This window comes from Xiphophorus maculatus, chromosome 11 (genome assembly GCF_002775205.1).
Source record: "Xiphophorus maculatus strain JP 163 A chromosome 11, X_maculatus-5.0-male, whole genome shotgun sequence".
In the NCBI taxonomy this organism is placed as follows: domain Eukaryota; kingdom Metazoa; phylum Chordata; class Actinopteri; order Cyprinodontiformes; family Poeciliidae; genus Xiphophorus; species Xiphophorus maculatus.
The window spans coordinates 3760341-3782422 of record NC_036453.1 but is presented as its reverse complement, the minus strand read 5'-3'; the positions used below and the strand labels follow the sequence as shown (position 1 = coordinate 3782422).

The following is a 22082-nucleotide window of genomic DNA, read 5'->3' as shown; positions in this document are numbered from 1 at the left end:
AAGCAGACACAGAGGCAAACAGAAGATAAATAGTTGAAGGTGATGTGGTCTGATTTACTGAGCAGCATGTGCTTTGCCCTGATGAGATGGGGAAATGTTACAGTGATAATTAACTCATCAAACATTAATGTGTCCCCTGTGGAGGATATGAGCCCTGCTGGCTGCTGGAGAGCACGGACCCGTTTAACAAGCACGATAAACATATGAATAGTGAATTTCTGCACAAAACGTCTTGCAGGGTTTTTGCAGGTTTCACCAAATCAAGTTTAAGACTTTTATAGACCTTTTTCAGACCATTACAAACACAATTTAAGATGGACAAATAGAATGCAAGGGAACCAAAATTGAAACTTCTGGGGTCTTTTTGTGACTCTTGGCAACAGCTTTGTGCTCCCAGTGGCATATCGCTCTCCAGCTAGCTAGCTAAATAGCCAGCTATGTGACTCAAGGAGTTAAAGTTACCAGTAGCAACCTGCTAATACTTGCTTCCTAGCTGGTAACAAGCTAGCAATATTTGGGTGCTGGCATAAAACTTTTAGCAGCTTGTTACGGGTAGCCTGAACTGCCTTGAGCCACAAAATGTGACTCTAGATGAAGATGCCTGCGCACGACTCAAACTTTTGCCTGATGAAAGGTAAAGCTAATTAAAGGTAAAGGTAATTTTATTTATATAGCACATTTTCAGCACCAAGGCAACACAAAAATACTTACATAAAATATATGAGATAGATAGCCCTGCCACGACAAAATTTAAGACCTGTGATTTGTATATTTACATTTTTAAATGAATTTAAGACCTTTTAAGGATGAGCAGACACCGTCTCTAGTTACTGTCGGTGACAGAGCTGAATGAACACATTACTGGGGGGGGGAAATCACTCAAAAGCTGGCATTATGGCCAGACATTTTGTGTTGTTAATCATAATAAGAACAAATACACTAAAATATATTTTTGTTTATTTTAGTCATCTTGAGTAGCTTATTTAGCTTATCTTAGCTTTAATAATAAGCCTAATTTTGGTGAAGATAACCTAATTATCTTAGCATATATGGGGTAGAACATTATCCTGTGTAAAGTAAAGGTTTAGTCAGGCCTTGCTGAGTCAGACTGCAGATTTTGGTACTAGTAGAAACACTCACTTGCAGAGGAGCCGGACTTGCCCATGTCGGCCAGTGAGCGGTGAATCGGCTTCTTGGTCTGATGTCGGTGTTTCCTCAAGAGCACAAAGCTGATCTTCTCCCTGAGCTCAGGTGATAACATGCCCTCTTCTATCTGTCTCTCAATGATGTCATCTGCACAGACACATGAGTTCAATTCCCATGAGACAAATGGCTTTTACTCAGACATACAAAGTCTTGATGGTGAAGGAATTAATCAATGTTCCGAGCAGAAAATCATGTCGGCTGATTTCTCTCCTTGAGATTGAATGCTGCTTCAGAAAAACAGAATGCTTGTGAAACGTGACACTCCATCAAAACTCACCACCACAAAAAGGTGGTTTCTCATAAAAAAAAAGTTTTTCTAGCTCTCAGAAAAGAGAAGAACTCAATTAAAAGGTCATTACGAGTTTTGGTGGATTAAAAGAAAGGCTGGTCAACGACAAACTGATGTCACAGAAAGAAAAACTTTTAAGATAATATTAAAAAATTGATTACTAGGATTAGGTACTCTACTATCAGCAAGTCTGCAGCTGCCATTTATGCCCAAACCACTTGGTTGGCAAATGAGGTAGTGAGTCTGGGCAACCCTCTCAGGAAAAGCTTCTTTTATTTGCTGCTGCCGGAAGCAGTTGCTGGAATTGATTAGTTTAAGCTCAACGCCCTTTTACCACATTTCAAAAAATCTGTACTGACCGCTGGAAGGCAGGCCCCAAATCAAGTTCTGCTTAAGCCCACAAATGACGTTGGGCCGGCCCTGTAGGAAGAGCTGAAATAGATTATTTTTATCCTACAACTTAGCAACATTTTGTTATTCTAACTTCAAATGCTCTTTTTGATAATATTTGTTTGACATATGACTTTTACAGCCATATTGTGCCATTTTATGGCACACAACTAAATAAAAAAATACTGTTATAGCTACTAGCAAGTAACCTGTTTACTGACAAGCTCCGCTGGAGTTAACTAGATTTGGTTAGGACAGAAAATACTTCCTTTTAGGCAAGACTGAGAATCTTTTCAGATAAATTACACAAAGTACGCATAATAAATATTATAAAGGAACATTTTGAATGTGTTTGGCTACGAAACAACAAACAAACAACAAAACATTGATATTCATCAATAACAGACCACAAGGGATAGATATAGATATGTATATATATTTTGGAGGATTTCGTCCCATCTTTCAGGGAGACGTCTCACCAACTATCTGAGGCAATGAGTAGCCGTCCAGGTCCAGCAGCACCGTCCCTGTTTGGAGACAAGTCCTGAGCTCAAAAAGACTGTGCAGGGACAACGTGGACACGTGGGGTTTACTCCATCTCTCGCCTCCCTCCTCCACCTTTTCCTCAAACTTCACCCACCTGAAGATATAAAAGTATCAAAAGAAAAAGTGAATCAGCAAAGGACAAAATGTTAAAACTCACTGTTTGGGTTCCCTCTGCTCAGCAGGCATCGATCCACTGAAAGGGCAGCTTGGGTGACCGCAGTTCATTCTTCAAGCTTCTTGGATATTTTGCTCTGCCGAAGCGGTCTTGCACAGGTGGGCATTTATCGTATCGTTTATCATTTATCACGATAAAAATTTTGATTTATCATTGTGAAGATAAATTAAAATTTATGATGTTCCCTTTTTCCCCACTGTTTGTATAAATAAATATCAATACATTTGAAAATATGGTTAGATGCAGTTGCTGTGTGCAGATTAGTGATATAAATCAAACCCTTTTATGTATTTGGTGTCATAAAGAGGTACTTTACAAATTGGTAAGTTTTTCAAGAGCAGCATTTTCGTTTGTTTAACAAGTTATAATAACCAATAACAGACATTACATTTTGTCAAGAGTCATAGTTAGAATCATCAATATGTTGGTCACTGTTCCATTGTTCAAAAGAAACGCTGAGCAGATTGGTTTCCTTTTATGCCACATCTTTGTGTGACAAGACATTAGCTAGGCTTGTTCTGTGGAGATTTTTAAAACTAACTTAGACTGTTCACTGTGTCTCATGCGTCTTTATCCTGTACTTATAGTTTTATTTATTTTATTGACATTTCCTTTTTATTTTATTTTCCCCACCAGGGGAAACGCTGTTTTTGGGTCAGGGGTCAGATTTAGGACTACGGTGTGAATTGAGTTTTGGTTAGGGTTAGCATAAGGGTAAGGTTTAGGCTGTAGAAATGAATGGGAGTCAATGGAAAGTCCCCACAAAGATAGTCATGCAAACATGTGGGCGTGTATATGTGTGTGTGTGTGTGTGTGTGTGTGTGTGTGTGTGTGTGTGTGTGTGTGTGTGTGTGTGTGTGTGTGTGTGTGTGTGTGTGTGTGTGATGTGTGTTTTAGGCGTGGACGCACACCTGGCCGACTCCTTCCACTCCAGGTCGTCACCTTCTCGCTGCAAAGTATCCATCTCTGTGAAGAGCGTTGGTGTCTGCAGGTCGTCGTCTTCACTCAGGATGTAGCGTAGCCGCTCTGCTGCTGGAGACACTGCGTCGCAGAAAATAACTCATTTAAAACGTTTTTAAAAAAAAAAGTTGCAAAGGAATCATTTTTTCTACTTCTTCTGCAGAGCTTAATATGCTTATAGAAAGCTTTAGTGGCTCATCAGGATTGAATTGTTTGCAATTGAATTTGAATCTGTGTACATGATTGGGCAGATTTGATTGTTTAATACTGTACGTAAATTGGACTTGCTTGCCTTGGGATGACACTTGTTGTTAAATGGTGCTTGTTACATGCAGTGGTGGCTGCATGTGGGATTCCTCCCAGTTCGGGTTGCTGCTGACGGTGAGGATGGGGTGTGCCATCCTGTAAGTTACTTTTCTGCTAAGTTCAAAACTCACCAGATGAATTATTCCACCATTGAAAAGGAAACTCTTGGAATGCTGTTGGCCTTACAACACTTTGAGGTGTATGTTGGTTCTTCTTCTCCAGTGACTGTGTTTACTGATCATAACCCCATTGTGTTCTTGTCACAGATGTACAACCACAACCAAAGGTTCATGCGCTGGTCGTTGATGGTACAGCGATTTAACCTCATAATTAAGCACAAGAAGGGTTCGGAGAATGTGGTGGCAGATGCCTTATCCCGTGTGTATGGTTGATCTTAGTTATAGAGGTTGGTGAGCTATTTGGTATAATTTTTATTTGTTTTCTTTCTTCCCAGGGCTTGGATTTTATGGGAGGGGGTGTTACATGCAGTGGTGGCTGCATGTGGGATTCCTCCCAGTTCGGGTTGCTGCTGAGCTCCGGCGGGTTGGGCAGGCCCAGCTGGTTTCACTCTGTCTCTTGATGAGCAGAGTATAAAACTAGCTGGGAAACTGACTTTCGGGGCCTCTTGGCCAATTGGGCAGCATGTGTGCTGCAGCTTGGTGGTGCTGCAAATGAGGATTTTGGTCTACTAGAAACCCTGGTTTTCATTGTTATTCTCCCTTTTCTTTTCTTGTAGGTTTTCATTTTCATCTTTGAGTTTTCTCTGGATTCCCCAGAATAAACCCTTTAATTTTACCCTCCTGGTTTTTGTCTCTTAATTTTTCCTGGCTTATCTATTGTTACAGCCACCCCCCCCCTCCAAAACCCCTAGACTGCCTTGGGGATGTAACAGTGCTTTATAAATAAACTGAATTAAGTTGAATTAAAGGGTTCCAGGAGGGCATCTGCAAGGCAGCCATGAACCAGCAGGTCATACTGTTATACAAACATTCTGCTGGACACAACCTGACAGTGGAACAATGTTATCAACGCAGTGAATTATTCTGTATCCAGTGACCGTATTGAGGATATATTTAAGCGATTAACCTTTCATAATGCTACATGACTACATAGACCTGATACTGTTTAGAAAATGTTTACATTTTACCTAGAAGAAATGTAGATTTATTTTTCTAAAATGAATTGTAGTCAGCGCTTCCCTTGCAGGGAAGTTTTTAATGCCTAACTTTGTCCGTTGCATTTAAGGTCCTGCAGAAAAGAGAACACAACTGAAGGTTGTTTCATGCTCACAGAGCCCTGTGTCCAACTTAAGCCAATTCAAACAAAGATGTAATTACCTCTTCCTGTCTTTCTCACTCAGGCTTTGAAGATCATGAACTGTTTATATTTGTATTTATTTATTTATCTCAAAGTCATGCTGCAGTCATTTTTCAGGTGCATCAGATGAAATTGGCTCAGCCCTAAAAACTTTGAGGGTTTTGAAAACCTGTTAATACTTTGCGCTGACATGTGATCTGAGTGACTTGAGTGTTAACTACAAGGAAAGTTACTAGTGGTAAGTTACTCTATATTTATTTATTTTAAGAAAAACACTGTTTTTGTTTACTGAATTACTGAAATTAGATTAACAATATCCCTGCTTGTTGTTTTTTTTATTACAGGATCCTATTGTTTTTGTTTTTTGTACACTTACATGATTGAGATCATCAGATCATTTTTAAGATCAGCGATAACGTGAGTAAACACAACAGGCAGTTTTCAAATGATGATTTCGATAATGAAGTGAAATTATAAGAAATTTGCTTATAGATACTTCTAATATTTACCAGAAAAAACTCTGAGATTAGTCTCAGAAATAGTCTAGGAAAAACAAGAAAATTTCTGAGTTTGAAAAGTAAAAAAAACAAAACATTTCCAAGTTTTTTTATTTATTTATGCTGCTCCGTAAGCCATAATCTGGCCCTGGTAGCACTCACCTACAAACTGTAATTACTTTGCAAGACTTTTAATCGTTGATGGATCAATAGCATTGAATAACTTTACGTACAGCTAGAAACTATAAATCATTTCATATGACATGTTATTCAAAAATATAAACTGAAAGTGAATAAAGAGAATCAAAAGGACAAAAACTAAACGTTGTTTAGTTTGTTTGCAGTTACAGGTTTGATCTATTCAGAGGAAGACATATAGCTGGAGAAAATAATAAATCACAATTTTTTAATGCTTGTTTTGTATATTTATGTCATTTTTGTACAACAGGCAGAAGATTTTAAAACGCTGCCGCTTGCATCGGGTTCATCTGATCAAGTACCTCTGCTGTCTTACCACTTATTGCACCACATGCATTTTGAAAATTGCTAAATAAAAGCCCTCAATTCACCAACACTCCTAACCCCAAGTATTTGAAAGTGATCTGCTGGCGTGTTTATGACAAAAGAAGAAGCGATCCCTCTCAGGCTGTGCCTCAGCCTCCTGCTGCTTACTGTAAAATGCCCAGAAGGGAGTTAAATCACATCAAAAGCATGGCAAAAGCCCTTCTTTGATTAAAATGAAAACTTCACCTGAATGCCAGCTGAGTTCAGTAAACACACTGAGCTGCTGCTGAAGGTAAAGGGAAGAAATACACAGGTTGATGACAAATGAGAAATACATTCAATGAATCAGTGGACATCATATGTTTGTTACGGAAGAGATAAAACTGTCACAAACACTAAACAGGACAGTTTTTATTGCAGTTAAGCTACATGTGCCAGAAACGACATGCCAGAAATGTGTTCAGTTTGGTCAGAGCTATTATGACTAAGACATCTATAATTCATTAACTATCTCATTGAAACTAGCTCAACTGATCCATATTAGCTTTCTGTAGAAACAGTATTAAGTTGTCTAAATAAAAACATAATGATATACATTTCTATAATTATGGCTGGTCATTTAGGCAGCAAAGTATCTCCATCACCATGTCTTATACACAGTATGTCCTTAGATAGTCTCTGGTAAACTCAGTGCACCAGTATGAAGGTCATCCACTCAGGTTTCTAACTGTGCAACCAATGTTTTCACTGCGCCCACAGCGCCAGAATCTTTCTCCTTTGCTGCCTGTTGGATCAGAAGTATCATAAGTATACTTTAAGAAATACGGTCATATTCAATAAGTTACAATATGTCCTGATGAGTCTTGTTTGTCAGATTAAAAGTACCTTTTGAAAACAACAACCATTAAGCAGGTATTAATCATATTTTTCATTATTAAGTCCACTCCCATCCAGAGGAAGAAAAGGGCAACAGGGGGAAGAAACGACTGTATTTTAACAGGAAGAACCTGAGTCAGTGTGACTGAGTGTCTTCCATGACCGACTAGAAGAAGAGAAGATGCTGAACAGAAAAACACAGAGGCAAAGAGTACACAATCCTAATGCCACAACCACTTTTGTGACTGGCTCTGTCTGAAGGTGCATTCAGCTTTGTTTGGTCCAGTTTAATCAAACTCTAGTTCGGTTGGTTTGGTTTGGTTTTCAGGTGTGAATGCTCAATTGAACTCAAATGCGGACCAAAAAAGCAAACTCTGGTCCACTTGGACCTCGGTTGGGTCGATGTGAACTCTGGTGTCCGCATGCCACTCTGTTGGAGACTGCTCGACCAGAGACTGCTCCAAAAGCAGGAGGCGGACTATAGCGCAAGGCATTCTGGGTACATAAAACCAAAACAAACGTCCGAGTCTAGCGCTGCAAGGAGAAACGGCTCGTGGTCTTTTGCCGGAGACATTTTACCACTGCTAAGATCTGATGCTACACAATTTTTGTTTACATTTTGTGAAGAAGAAAGTTGCATTCAGTGTCCTCTTCAGAGGTTTTCATGTTGTATCCCTCAGCAGTTCCTGGTGCAGCACCGCCACAGGCGAGGAGGTGAACAGGTTTTTCAATAAGTGTGGATTGTTTGACACAGTACAGTCTAGGTTACACGCTACAAAATATGGCCTTTGGTACACGCAAATTGCTTGAAGGGTCAGATGGAGGTATAAACAGACTTTACCCTGATATAATCAGTTCTGCTTCTTGTGTCTGAGCTAGGGAACATGTTACATGCACAATGTAGCTGTTTGTTGAAAGATCAACCAGTAATACTAATTTTTACAGCTGCTTGAGAACAAAATTATAGACTTCCCTCTTGCCTGAATGGAAATCTACAGCAAGAGTAAGTCAGCTGTGAGTCTAGTGACATTTTAAGGTTTTTTTAGATGTATTTTAGCCTCCTGTGGCCTGCCTTCTGCATGAACCGTCTTTGTAACTGTGATCAGCTTTATTGTGAGGGCTGCTTGTTTGATCGCTCTTACTTGTGCGGTTGATGTCTTGGAGACTCTGCTCAGCTGAGTCCATAAGTCCTTCCTCAATGTCTATGTCTCTGTAGCGGTCATGGTCGTGGTGTCTGTTGTGGCCGTATTGTCTGTCCCGCTCCATGTCCTGAGCCTCTCGACTCGAACGCCGTCGCCTCCGTTTGCGGCGTAACCCGCGCGATACGGGGACGCCGATGTAGACGGATTGATGGTCTGTGGAGGAACGCAGTTTGTTGATTAGAATCTGACACTGTGCCAGAAAAATAAAGTAACAACTTACCAGTGTTTTCACTTGGCTAAATGTTTAAGTGAAGTCATGTTTCACATACACTGTAAGTGCAAAATTGCAAACTGTTTAATAAAGCACAGCTGTTTAAAAAAAAGGGTCACACTGAATAAAGGAAGTGATTTGATCACAGCTAAACATCATCAATTAACCATATTTTACTTAATAAAGAAAATATATAGACAGAAACGTGATTTCTAGCTCGTCGTCTTCGCAAGGACACTATTACATAAATCCAGGCAAACTTTAGTTGTTCAGTTGTTTCTTTTTTCTTTTAGAAAGTAAAGTCTTTTTCCTCCTTTCTTTCGTCTAATGAATGTTAAACTTCTTCTCTCTTTTTGATGGCACAATTAATGTCAAACAGAAGAGTCAGCTGTAAGCTTAGTGACAACAGTTTAAGCTTTACTGTAGCATCCTATGGCCAGCCTGCAGGGTGAACTGCTGGAACTGGACACGGTGGCTGATTTTAACATCCCCCACTTGCAGACTGTTTTCCATACAGTGGAAAGGCGGATTTGAAATTAGACCTCACTTAATCTCTTGCGACGCTCATGAAAGGCAACGATCTTCCTTCTCAAGGCTCTTTGAATCTCAACATGGCGTTCACTCTGACCTCAACAGTTAGGAGCGTACCAAACTACAAGTGTCATGTTTAAGTACAGTAAACCTCCTTTAAAATGGTGAATAATTATGTTTTCGGTACCTGATGTGATACAGCTGTGTGTGATTCTAGCCAACTTATTGTGCCCAGGCAGCATTTTTACTATTTTACAGAAGGTTTTGATTTACTTTAAATGTCCACATGTCCAAATATGTAAAAAAAAAAAAAACAACAACAACAAAACCACACACACACACACACACACACACACACACACACACACACACACACACACACACACACACACACACACACACACACACACACACACACACACAGACATTCGGATGTCGTAATCCTTTTGCGTGTTATGTTTTGGATGATGTAACCCATATGAGGTTTTCAACATCAGTTTGAGCCTTTATTAGAACTCAACATGACTCAGTTTCATAACTCATGTAATCCCCGTCGGCACCAAACCCGTGAATCATGCGAGTTAGATTGCCTGCTTCCAATTAAGATGTTGCTGTAGCACTAATTTCCCAGAATACTTCAGGTCGAATGGCAGATCAGCAGGGAGACGCACAGCAATTCAGGATGTTTCGACAATAAACGGCACATAACCCTGCATCGGTAATATAACATGTTATATAAAATACATAACATGTTTCACGTTCTGAATCTTGCTCACACAGTCTCGGAACTAAAACTGCATTGTCAAATAGCCCATTCAACACAATTTTAACAAACAAACTGGAGGTTTGGACTTCATTTTGTATGTTTGCAGAGGGCCATTTATCCGCCACAGGCTTAATTGACACATATGCAGACAAACTCACCATCCTCTTCCTCATAGCGAAGGTCAGACACCCTCATCCCTCTGTCTCCATGGTCCATCCTGACAAGTTTAAAAATACATTTTTAGACACATGTAGACTTACCCTCAGATACAGTAGCATGGTGTGGCTGTGGTTTTTTTTATATCTACGTACACAAAGCATCATGGCTAACCGAAGAGTAGCTGCGTTTCTATTGACCGCACAATTGCGCAATTTGATATTTCGAAAATGAATTTGCTTAATTGAAACCCCGCCAATTCGAAGGAAACGCCCAGTTTTAAATGAGGTCGTATTCCAGCCGTATCGAAATTGGCTAATTTCGCAAAACTGTCATGCCACTGACGCAAACCACGAAGAAGAAGACGACGGGAAGTGAGCTGTTTTTTCAATGACTTGTCGCGTGAACAAACGTAGTCCCGTGTGATTTTAATTGTTTATTTCAAGAGTTATTCGACATTAGTAGAATATCGGAAACGTTTTGTGAACATTTGTAATGGAAATGCAGCTTGTGGTTTTCCAAGTCTCATTAAACAAAGGACTTAAAGAAGCCTACTGTACACCTGTTTAGCTTTTTGCTTGCACATCTTTAAGATTATTTGTTTGTCCTTTAAAAAAAAAGATTTATTTTACATTAGAGTACAAGATACATGGCGCAGTACAGCACATTAATGAAAAGAACCACAAATCAAAACAAAGAAAAAAAAACAGAAACAGAAAATGTTGCATTGTAATGAATGAATATGAACTGTGTGTTAATAAGATGTTTCTTAAACTCTATAGGAGTTTCAGAACCCAGTCTGTACTGAAAGCTGGAATGTCTTAAGAAAACCTGTACAGGCCCAAAAAAACATTTAAAAAAGAAATCTCACTTGATAAGAAGACGTGAGAGTGTTTGGGCTGATCACAGGTGATAGTAATATTAGAAAGATAATCACGTGTTAATCCAACTGTCCAGTTTCTGGAAGAGTTTAGTGGCCTTGCTCATCCAGGTCTCCATGAATCTTGCTTTCTGTAATGGTGTGTGGTCATTTTGGAACAGGACGGTGTCATCCCCAAACTGTTAACTTTATAGACACGTGTTTTTTCAATGATGTGTGTGTGTGTGTGTTTTGGCATTTCTCACCTCGAATGACCCATTTTTCTAACAAATACTGCAATGTAAGCACCCAGCACTCCTTGTTGTTTTTGGGTTAGCGGTTAAGTTTAGGAGTGAATTGGGTTTAGGCTAGATTTAAGGTAAGGGTTAGGCTATAGAAATGAATGAAAAAATGAATGGAAGTCAATGCAAAGTGCGCATGCGGGCGTGTGTGTATGTGTGTGAGAGAGCTCCATATCTGGGACATGACCTCCAGCTGCATTACCACCAGCAGCAGCTCTCGCTCACTGACCTGCCTGCTGCAGCACTGCCATGCAGATCAATGGGAAAATAATTAGGAGCGAGGGTAAGTCAATAAAAATGCACATAATTAAAACAAATGCGATGGTAACGTATCGCACGTGCCACCAGCTGAGGGCCACCAGCGAGGAATAAGGCCACCGTGTTCCTGCTGGTAGAGGTGTCGAGAAAATCAAATCTTTATTTTCATATAAATGTTCTCTGAACTGTTCTTTTCACTTACGGTACTGAATATAGTCTCAAATTCCATGGCAGTGAATATGAAGTAAATTCCTGAATTACTACAGATATGTACATTTCGAGTAAATTCTAATTATACCTAAAATATCAGAATTGAATAAAAAACTTTAAAGAATGATCAAAGATGAAAAATTGAAAATCGAAAGCAAGTAGAGTCCGATTTCCACTCTGTGTGTTACATTTCACACTAGCTGCGCCTTCAGTATAATTGTGTGCAAAATGTTGTCAATTTCCCATTAATGGCAAAAAATACAATTCCACAATTGCTGTGTTTTCATTAAATAAGAAAGGCAATTAAAATCACACATGAAGACGTTTGTCAGTAAGAAAAAACATCATCCTCCAACTACTTCCTGTTTTCTTCTTCTTTGTGGTTTGCGCCGGTGGCAACACTCGGTTGCTGATCATGTCACTCGTGTTTCCACTGTTTCGCGAAAGAAAAAAAACAATTTCAGAAGGGCCAACAAAACCCACCTTTTTCTTTACCAAACTTTTTTTTTTTTTATCAAAAATATGTTTCTTTTTTAATTGGCTTGTTTCCCAGAAGCAAATTTACTTTCAAAATGTCAAAATTCACATTTATATAGTCAATGGAAGTGAAGTGAGTCAAAAAAAAGGGTTTATTTCTATTTCAGAAAAAAAGAATTGTGGATCAATCAAAACAGGAGGCAAAAGTTTCCTCCGTTCAGTCCACTGACTGGCTCCCTGTGTGTAAACGCTGCCTCTATGTGATCATTGTAACACTCTCCAGGAGTGTTCAGGTAGCAAAAACACTCCAAAAGATGGACCTCCAGCGCTTTGTGAGGTAACAAAAGCCACCCAGGGTTACTTCTGAGAAACTACCAGTCTCTCTCTCTCCCTCACCTTGGCTGCTCTTAAAGGCTGAGAGTCAACCATCAAGGACACTGAATGGCAGAAAAACAAAAAGCAAGATGCTGCTCTTCAAAAACAGTCAAACCTGTCTGCGGATGAGATTCTGTTGCAGGAAAGGTTTTGAAAAGTGAACTTTTCTTTTTTCAGATCAGAAGTGAAGTGATGTGATCTAATGGGAAACACAGGTGTGGTGGTGTAATGATTTGAAATTATTTTACTGCAACTGAGTCAACATGGCTTTCTACTGATGAAACTAGCAAATATAGATGATAGCAAAGCATTAAACAGTTTGGTTTTTTTTTGAGAAAATGATAATGTGCCACATAACTTTGTTGTTCACACAGAGTATAAAAATATACATACAGGCTTAAATTTATACCTTGACTACACTTCTGATCGAATTCTGTCTGGATTTGACCATTTTTCATCAGCAGCAGCATCAAAGCCAACAATGTAAAAAGACTCAACAATCTGGTGAAGAAGGCTGGTTCTGTTCTGGTTCTGTTCTGGTTCTGTTCTGGGGATGACTGTGGAACCTCTGGAGATGATGATGCAAAGAAGAATTCTTCATAAAATCAAGAAAATTATGGCAACCCGGACTATCGTCTTGGGAAAACAAAGTATCTTCAGTCAGAGGGTTCTTCAGATTTGCTGTAATACAGACTGCTACAAGAGATCTTTCCTACCAACAGCCGTCTCCATCTACAACACAGGTGTCAAACTCCAGTCCTGGAGGCCCGCTGCCCTGCAACGTTTAGATGTGCCTCTGCTGCCCCACCTGAATAGAATAATTAGGTCATTAAGGCTCTGGAGAACTGACCTACACAAGGAGGAGGTAATGAAGCCATTTCATTCCAGCGTTTTGGAATGAAAACAAAACACTGGCACATCTGTGGCACATCTAAAAACTGCAGGACAGCGGCCCTTGAGGACTGGAGTTTGACACCCCTGACCTACAATAACTCTTTGAAGAATCTAAATTAATGAGTTACATTTGGGATTAATAAATTATTTTTGAATTTGACATTTTTTGAATTCACTACAGAATTAGAAGAGCTCATTTAAGCTGACTCAATTATGAGTGCAACAGGGGCAAGGTCCAGGTCCAGGTCCAGGTCCAGGTCCAGGTCCAGGTCCAGGTCCAGGGTACTGCAGATATTTAAGGTTAGCCTGCTTCATTTGGAATTTCTACAATCTTAGTTAAAGTTCAAGAATTTGAAGGTAGTCTCCCTGCAGCTTTTCATTCACAGCATAATGCTATCCTGACCATGCTTCACATTTGATTCAGTGTTCTAAGGTTTGAAAGCGTCGCTTTGACTTCTCCACAATTCTCTTTGTTGCAGCCAAGCAGATCAATCTTTCTCTGAGCTTGTCATTGTGTGGAGCTGCATGATTCAGTTAGGGTTGAAATTGGATTTTAGCTTCTCGGGTGACACTTTGAAATAAAACTGGGCTCAACGTGAAGAGAGGTAAGTTTCAGCTCCATGGCAGAATTTGCCTTGATTGTTCCTGAAGAAATTGTTCTCTCCTCAAAGGAATCGGGTCTTCCAGACTTCAGCAAACAGCTGACACATGCTTGTTGTGACATAGACTCACTCAAACGTTTGTAATCTGCAGTTGGTTAGAAATGACTCCGAAACCCTTTCCCAACTTTTGTTTATGTACAGACCAAAGGGAAAGCCCAAGGATCTCAGCAAAGTTATGAAAAAGGTTTTGATAACTTTCCCACTGTTCTGAGAAATGACCGGTTCTGTGATGCTAAAAAATCCTTTTTTATTGGTAACAGGTATGGAAATAGATCTTGGCCTGGCTAAGTTAAATCATATGCTAGGCTCTAGAGGTACAGGCATCTCTTCCTATACTATTCTATTGACTTTGTCAATGTATGCATATGAATGTATAGTTTTGAGCATGTGATGATTACCAAAAACTCCCTTTAAACTTCCTCACACAACTCTTATATTTAAAAGTGATTAAAGTTGTGTATCGTGCAACATTTACCCCCACGGCAATAAAGCAACACAACTAATTATTTTTATGCACTTTGTGAGTATCGGTAAACTTCTAACCGTAACTGTTAAGTTCTGGCCAGAAAAGTCAGAAAAGGTGAGTAAAATCAAAGATAAGAGGAAAACCATTTAAAATGCGAAAAGATGCGTTTTGCATGCAAACAGTATGAAAAAATGTAAACAGAGCCATCAACTTTTAGTTTTTTGCTGTTGTTTTTAAAAAATACAAAATAATTTATGGCTCAAACCCGCATTTGTTTCTTTCCTGCTAACAGGACTGGTATGAACGCCGTGAGTTAGAGCTCTGCGTGTCTCGTTGTGTTTTGGCTATGGGATGCTGGAAACGCCACCCAGAGGGGAGAGAGTTGTGAAGCGGCTGGTGGAGGGAGGTTCTGACCCGGCAGAGCTCTGCCTGAGCTGCTGCGGTGGAGGATTGTAGCTCTGGCTTCCTGTCTGTAATTAGTGCTGTCACATCAGTGTCCTTCACACCCAGCTGGAGTGAGCGCTGCAGGCCACCACCCCCTCCCATCACAAGCTGATCGATGGGCTCGCCCTGCCTCCGAACGCCCCCCCATCCCCTGCCCACACCACCTCGCACCGAATGGAAATAATCCCCACTGGTGTATGAATGAGAGCACGAGACCTTGCTGTCATGTGCCCTGCCGGCATGGAAGCATTCCCAAAACATCCGCACGAGGCACAACAGGTTAATTTGTCGAGTAATTGAGGCTTTTACACTTTGGAGAAATCTGTTAGAAAGATCAGCGTGGTGTTTTACACTTTTAACCTCATCTAAAAGCAATCAGGGAAACTGAAATTACAACCAAACTTGATAATTGTTAGAGAATGCCTTCAGTGACGTAACCTCTAAACCTTCACAAAGTTTAGTGGCTTGTACAACAGTCTGTTAAGGATTATGCGTGAGGATGAAAGAAATTATTGCATTAGCTTTACTGTTAGCATTTCAAACCCCCTAGCAACATGTTTTAGCATAATTTGGAGACAAATGTTACCTAAAGATCATGATTAGAATTTGACTAAATATATTTATTCTCTGGTCTTATTCATCCAGTGTGGTGTGCAGCAGAGAAAGTAAAGCTTGATGTGTTTTTACACGAGTTAAATCATAATTAAATCATATATTATATTAGCTATGAAAGTAAGCGTTGCCCACTAAAAGTGTTAGCTTCAATGTCTTACACTTAAGAAGGTTTTTGAGTTGAAAGGATATAACTTTATATTTCAACTATTATTGAGACGTTAATAATAGACGTTAGCAGTGAAGTTGTTGAAAACTAAATGCAATCAAAAACAACCATTAATCATCATAAATGATGTATGTGAGAATGTGGCTGTTCTTACTTTTTTTTTTTTTTGCCAGTTGTTTGTTGATTCTTGCGTTGCGTTGACAATGACAATAAAGATTTATCTTATCTTATCTAAAAGTGAAAAAATTCTCTCAGCGGAACAGCCTGGCTCTCTATTTTAGCTAACTTAAAAGATTTAAAGCAACTCAAAAATAAAACGTATGCCTCTGGGATACTGGGGTTTGTTAAAAAAATAATAAATGTTGAGATTTTTACAAAGAAAAATGTTCAATTTGTATTCCCTCAACTCAACAATGTACATGCGACAATGCTAAAGTTAAGCTAGCTGATGTTGCAGGCAAAGTTGCTGGTGAAATTCGTCAGCTGATTTCACCAGAGAGTCTGACTGTGAGTTTGCTGGGCTAATTTCAGATAAAACCAGGAAGCTCACCAGAAGGTATCGTTTTTTTAATGCTGTTTTTGCTTGTTGCAAAATCTAAATGTTTACTTCACTCCACAGACAGACGGAGAAGTTTCAACCGATCCAACAGATTATAAGGCCTCAACCTGCTTAACTTCAGCGCAGTAAAAATCAAAGAAGCAACAAACTGAACAACGTTGCCTTGTGAAAATGTGGTTGTTAAACACCAGCTAGCATCACTTTGCATCCTATCGATGTAAATAGTTTTAGTTTGAGTAGATTCAAATTGCAGAAAAAAGTTGAAGCAGTCCGATGTTTAAAGGTAAGGGAAGTGATGGGTAAAAAAAAAACACAAAAAAAAAAACGTTATAAAGAAAAACTGAACTAGTTTTTAAAATTTGTTTCCAGGTTTAACTAAGTTTGTAAAAGAGGTAGAAGTCAAGTGCTACTTTAAAGCACTTTAAATCTGATCTGAGTTTATAAAACATCTGATTAGTTATGTATGTTTGACCTCTTTCTTCTCTAATGTATAATTATAATATTGGGAATGAATGGTTGTCTGACTTGATCCCAAAACAGTTCTTATTGATTCTTTTTATGACTGGACATCTTGTTAAAACTTATGTATTTTTGGTTAAGAGTCTCTTAGCAGATAAAACCTTAATAGAAATCTCACCAAATAGAGTGAGTAAGCTGATTCATCATTTCTATTGGCGGAAAGGTTGTTTTTTTTTTTTTTTTACTGTAAAGTAACTCGTTTTCATTCAAAAACATCAATATCATTTGTGTGTTCCTGAGTGGCTGCTGTACGTCCACCACCTTAAAGAATGTTATCCCTACCTGTGTCAAACTTAGCAGTTTGCCAAAAGAATTTAGTTTTCTTTAGTGTTGTTCTCCAAAAGGCTTAAATCCAAACTGGAAACCCTTTCTGAATAAAAAAAAACTATAAAAAAATGAAACACTGTCACTAAGGGAAACAGAGCAAACAAATAGGACTAAACAGAAAATAATAAAGTTGCTTGGAATAAGTGGCAGCCTACCTTGTTTAGTTGTTCAGTGAGCCTGAGTGTCAGAGAGGAGAAACGACGTTTGATGTTCATCGAGTCGCAGCGGTGAAAACATGCCAGTGGAGCTCCAGCAAACTATTGAGTGGAATAAAGTCAGCACAGAGGAGCAGCCCTTTCTGTCAGCGCGCGCCTCTGTGCCCGGCTATCGCTCTCATCGTGAGGTCAATAATGGGCAAGCCGGCGCAGAGCTGAGAGCTGTAGGCAGGACGCTGTTTCAGTCGACGGCCACAGATAGCAAATCTCTCACCATGCTGCACTAGCTGGTCGATACGAACGGGACTGTGCTGCCATGACCTTTTAGAGAATTAAGAGATTCTCTAGCAGAGAATCTTTTAGAGAATCTCTGGGAGACATAGACTAGACTAGAAACAAACACACACACAAAAACAACAAAGGACAGTTCTAAAGTTTTATGTAGCATGAAACCCCAGAATTGAAACCCCAGAATGTGCTGTGATTTTTTTTGTTCTTTTTTCTTTTACAGAACCCACAGCAACATGTAAATGAGCACATTTCTGTCAGGCTTTGAAATTCAATACTTGTTAAAGGGGCAGTGTTATGTAGAATTGACGTTTCATTAGCTTCAGATCATGCTGGAATGTTATTCATCAATCAAAAACATACCTGGAGTGCCGCCTTGATTCCTTCATGTTTGAGCAATCCTTTAATCTCCCGTGGCAACCATGCAGCTGTGCAAAAACGCCTGGGAGAACCGAGTGCCGCCTTCGAGGCGCAGCTCCTCCTCGGTGCTGCAGTTTCCGCGACTCCCCCACTCAGCTCCTTCAGACTAGCCAGCAGCAATTAGCAAACACCTGGTGGATCTGAGCATCACCTGAGCTCATTATAAGAGCTACTTCTCAGAGCAAATCTGATTAAAACATTGTTAAAAAGTTAATGAAAGAGCCATGTTGTGATGACTTCCAGAAGCTGGAGTTTAAGAAACAGTAGGAGCTTCTTAAAGAGACAGGGGCCCAATTTCAAGCTGTTACATCACAAAGTCAAATTTATTTTAAGTCATATTTTATACAGCATTTTTTATAACAACTGAAGTAACAAAGTTACTTGAATGAGCTACAAAATGGAACTATGTGCCTGGAAAACACTTAATACTGCCCATTATAGATCTACAGTTAGGGCCAGAAATATTTGGACAGTAACACAATTTTCGCGAGTTGGGCTCTGCATGCCACCGCATTGAATTTGAAATGAAACCTCTACAACAGAATTCAAGTGCAGATTGTAACGTTTAATTTAAAGGGTTGAACAAAAATATCTGATAGAAAATGTAGGAATTGTACACATTTCTTTACAAACACTCCACATTTTAGGAGCTCAAAAGTAATTGGACAAATAAACATAACCCAAACAAAATAGTTTTTTTTCAATATTTTGTTGCGAATCCTTTGGAGGCAATCACTGCCTTAAGTCTGGAACCCATGGACATCACCAAACGCTGGGTTTCCTCCTTCTTAATGCTTTGCCAGGCCTTTACAGCCGCAGCCTTCAGGTCTTGCTTGTTTGTGGGTCTTTCGTCCGAAGTCTGGATTTGAGCAAGTGAAATGCATGCTCAATTGGGTTAAGATCTGGTGATTGACTTGGCCATTGCAGAATGTTCCACTTTTTTGCACTCATGAACTCCTGGGTAGCTTTGGCTGTATGCTTGGGGTCATTGTCCATCTGTACTGTGAAGCGCCGTCCGATCAACTTTGCAGCATTTGGCTGAATCTGGGCTGAAAGTATATCCCGGTACACTTCAGAATTCATCCGGCTACTCTTGTCTGCTGTTATGTCATCAATAAACACAAGTGACCCAGTGCCATTGAAAGCCATGCATGCCCATGCCATCACGTTGCCTCCACCATGTTTTACAGAGGATGTGGTGTGCTTTGGATCATGTGCCGTTCCCTTTCTTCTCCAAACTTTTTTCTTCCCATCATTCTGGTACAGGTTGATCTTTGTCTCATCTGTCCATAGAATACTTTTCCAGAACTGGGCTGGCTTCTTGAGGTGTTTTTCGGCAAATTTAACTCTGGCCTGTCTATTTTTGGAATTGATGAATGGTTTGCATCTAGATGTGAACCCTTTGTATTTACTTTCATGGAGTCTTCTCTTTACTGTTGACTTAGAGACAGATACACCTACTTCCCTGAGAGTGTTCTGGACTTCAGTTGATGTTGTGAACGGGTTCTTCTTCACCAAAGAAAGTATGCGGCGATCATCCACCACCGTTGTCTTCCGTGGACGCCCAGGCCTTTTTGAGTTCCCAAGCTCACCAGTGAATTCCTTTTTTCTCAGAATGTACCCGACTGTTGATTTTGCTACTCCAAGCATGTCTGCTATCTCTCTGATGGATTTTTTCTTTTTTTTTCAGCCTCAGGATGTTCTGCTTCACCTCAATTGAGAGTTCCTTTGACCGCATGTTGTCTGGTCACAGCAACAGCTTCCAAATGCAAAACCACACACCTGGAATCAACCCCAGACCTTTTAACTACTTAATTGATTACAGGTTAACGAGGGAGACGCCTTCTGAGTTAATTGCAGCCCTTAGAGTCCATTGTCCAATTACTTTTGGTCCCTTGAAAAAGAGGAGGCTATGCATTACAGAGCTATGATTCCTAAACCCTTTCTCCGATTTGGATGTGGAAACTCTCATATTGCAGCTGGGAGTGTGCACTTTCAGCCCATATTATATATATAATTGTATTTCTGAACATGTTTTTGTAAACAGCTAGAATAACAAAACTTGTGTCACTGTCCAAATATTTCTGGCCCTAACTGTATGGCTTCCTCCACACACTAGGCAAATCCAAGGTTTTTGTCCATATGTGACCCATGTCAGACTTTTTCATGACAGTCTGAATGGCACAATTCTGATCTTTTCACTCAAAATAAAACTTATCTGCCACTGCCTTGTGGTTCTTAGTTGGAAATGTATCCTATAGTTTTCTGCAGTCAGAACAGTCATGCTGCATTGTATCCCATTTTGACGTCAGCCTTCCTGTTACTCATGGCACTCAGAACGCCCTGCAGTTTATTTAGCTCCTAACCTACTCATGCTAACCTACTGATGCTAACCTACTGATGCTAACCTACTCATGCTAACCTACTGATGCTAACCTACTCATGCTAACCTACTCATGCTAATAAAGCAGTAAATCCCAGCACTTTACTGCAGGCAAAAAAACCATTTAGGATGGAGTCCCGACATGCATAAAAACCCATTTTGTAGTCCAAATAATACATTGAAGCAATGCCGGGCCTTTCAACGGCTATGTAGCAGTACATTGATTGAATTTTGTGTAAGTGATCACCCTGCCCATCTCCACTGATCTTCCACTGAGACTGGAGCATAAAGAACCTGAGAGAAAGCACCTGATAAGGCTGATTGCCATGGGACCGGAGATCTGAGGATGCGCTGCTATTAAAAGCTCTGAATCTGTGAGCGGTTTATCAGGGTGATGAGGCACGGAGGCCGGATGTGACCAGAAGCTGCTGCGCAATCATCCAGCACAAGAAATTTGTATCCTCAATGTCCTGAGGGAGAAGCTTATCAAATCTTTCTTTCTTTTTTTTTTTTACCCTCCAGCACACGGAGCATTTAGTGTGAAATTGACTGCAGACTGGTTGGTCCATCCCCCCCACCCTCCCTCCCATCCTCCCATCCTCCCACACACACACACACACACACACACACACGCACACACACACCCACCCACACACACACACTCGCTAACTAGAGCCGAATTTGTGGGCGATTCAATCCAAGAAGCACACAGGTGTGGATGGCAGTCTGTTTTTCTTTTTCTACTGTTAACATATTGGAGTTCAAGTTTCATTTAGAAATGTGAAACTAACATTAACGTGTTGGATGAACCAGCAGCATTCATATTCAGGCTGCTGAACAAATTGGCCGTGTTACGTTTTGAAGTGATGACTCTAGTTACAGATCTGTGGATTCAGTTCTGCAGAGATCAGTTAAATGGACATAACTGGATAAATTTTTCTGTAAAAGAAACAACAACAACAAAAAAAAACAGTGCAATTGCGTCTGAATTTAGGCAGCAGATAACACTTTGTTTCAGCCTGGCCATGAGCTCCACCTTCCGATTCCTCCACCATGTAACACCATGTGGTGGAAGTCCAAGAAGAAACATGCGCTGAACGCTGCACTGGCCCTTTAAAGATGACGCAACGAAATATGAAATAATGTATTCAGAATGTATTGTATTTTAATGTAAGTTCAAAGTAAAATCATTATAAATGCGCTTTAAATGTTATCGAAATGTGTTACTCAGGCATAAAAAAAAGCACAGAAGTTCAAATATATTTAAAGTAAAATAAGTGTATATAGAGTTTTTCCACTTCAGCACACAATGCACAACTTTAAACTGAGATTTAATTGTATTCAAAAAACTTTGGCAGGTACAAAATAAGCTGTTTCAAAATAGCACTCTTAAAATTAATTTTATTGTCATTTCTGAAATATATTAGTGTAATGTTTTTTAGTACATTTGTGTGTATATGTTTTTCACCTGGGGTGTCAGAGACTCAGCCACAGATTTGACTCTTAAGATTTCCAGATGGACAGAACAAGGCGGCCAATTTCTTCATTCCCTCTCTCAAGGATTTATTTTTTAGTCATTTTGTCTGTAAACCGAACACAGACCCCCCCTCCCCCCCCAATGAAAGCAGCCTGTTTTGATTTTTCACAAGGTGGAAGGGATGTTTATGAAATACGACGTAATGACACGAACCAAATTATTTGTAGTAATCTGCGGTTCATCTGCTCCCCGCAGAGCACGCTGAGGGTTGTTGACAACATGTGAGCACCGCGG

At 39.8% G+C, this 22082-nt stretch overlaps 1 protein-coding gene across 1 annotated transcript in view; it reads right to left on the bottom strand.

The window, feature by feature from the left end:
• LOC102219504 (electrogenic sodium bicarbonate cotransporter 4-like) overlaps positions 1-17356 on the bottom strand; it is a 38660-nt gene extending 21304 nt beyond the window's left edge. The window contains exons 1-6 of the mRNA XM_023341760.1: positions 17221-17356; positions 9935-9993; positions 8209-8421; positions 3518-3647; positions 2365-2525; positions 1141-1293 (exon numbers count right to left, since the gene is read on the bottom strand). Of these exons, the coding sequence (XP_023197528.1) occupies positions 1141-1293; positions 2365-2525; positions 3518-3647; positions 8209-8421; positions 9935-9992 (715 nt within the window). The 5' untranslated portion in view covers position 9993; positions 17221-17356. The remainder of the gene's footprint in view (positions 1-1140; positions 1294-2364; positions 2526-3517; positions 3648-8208; positions 8422-9934; positions 9994-17220) is intronic.
• Positions 17357-22082: the final 4726 nt, after the last annotated feature.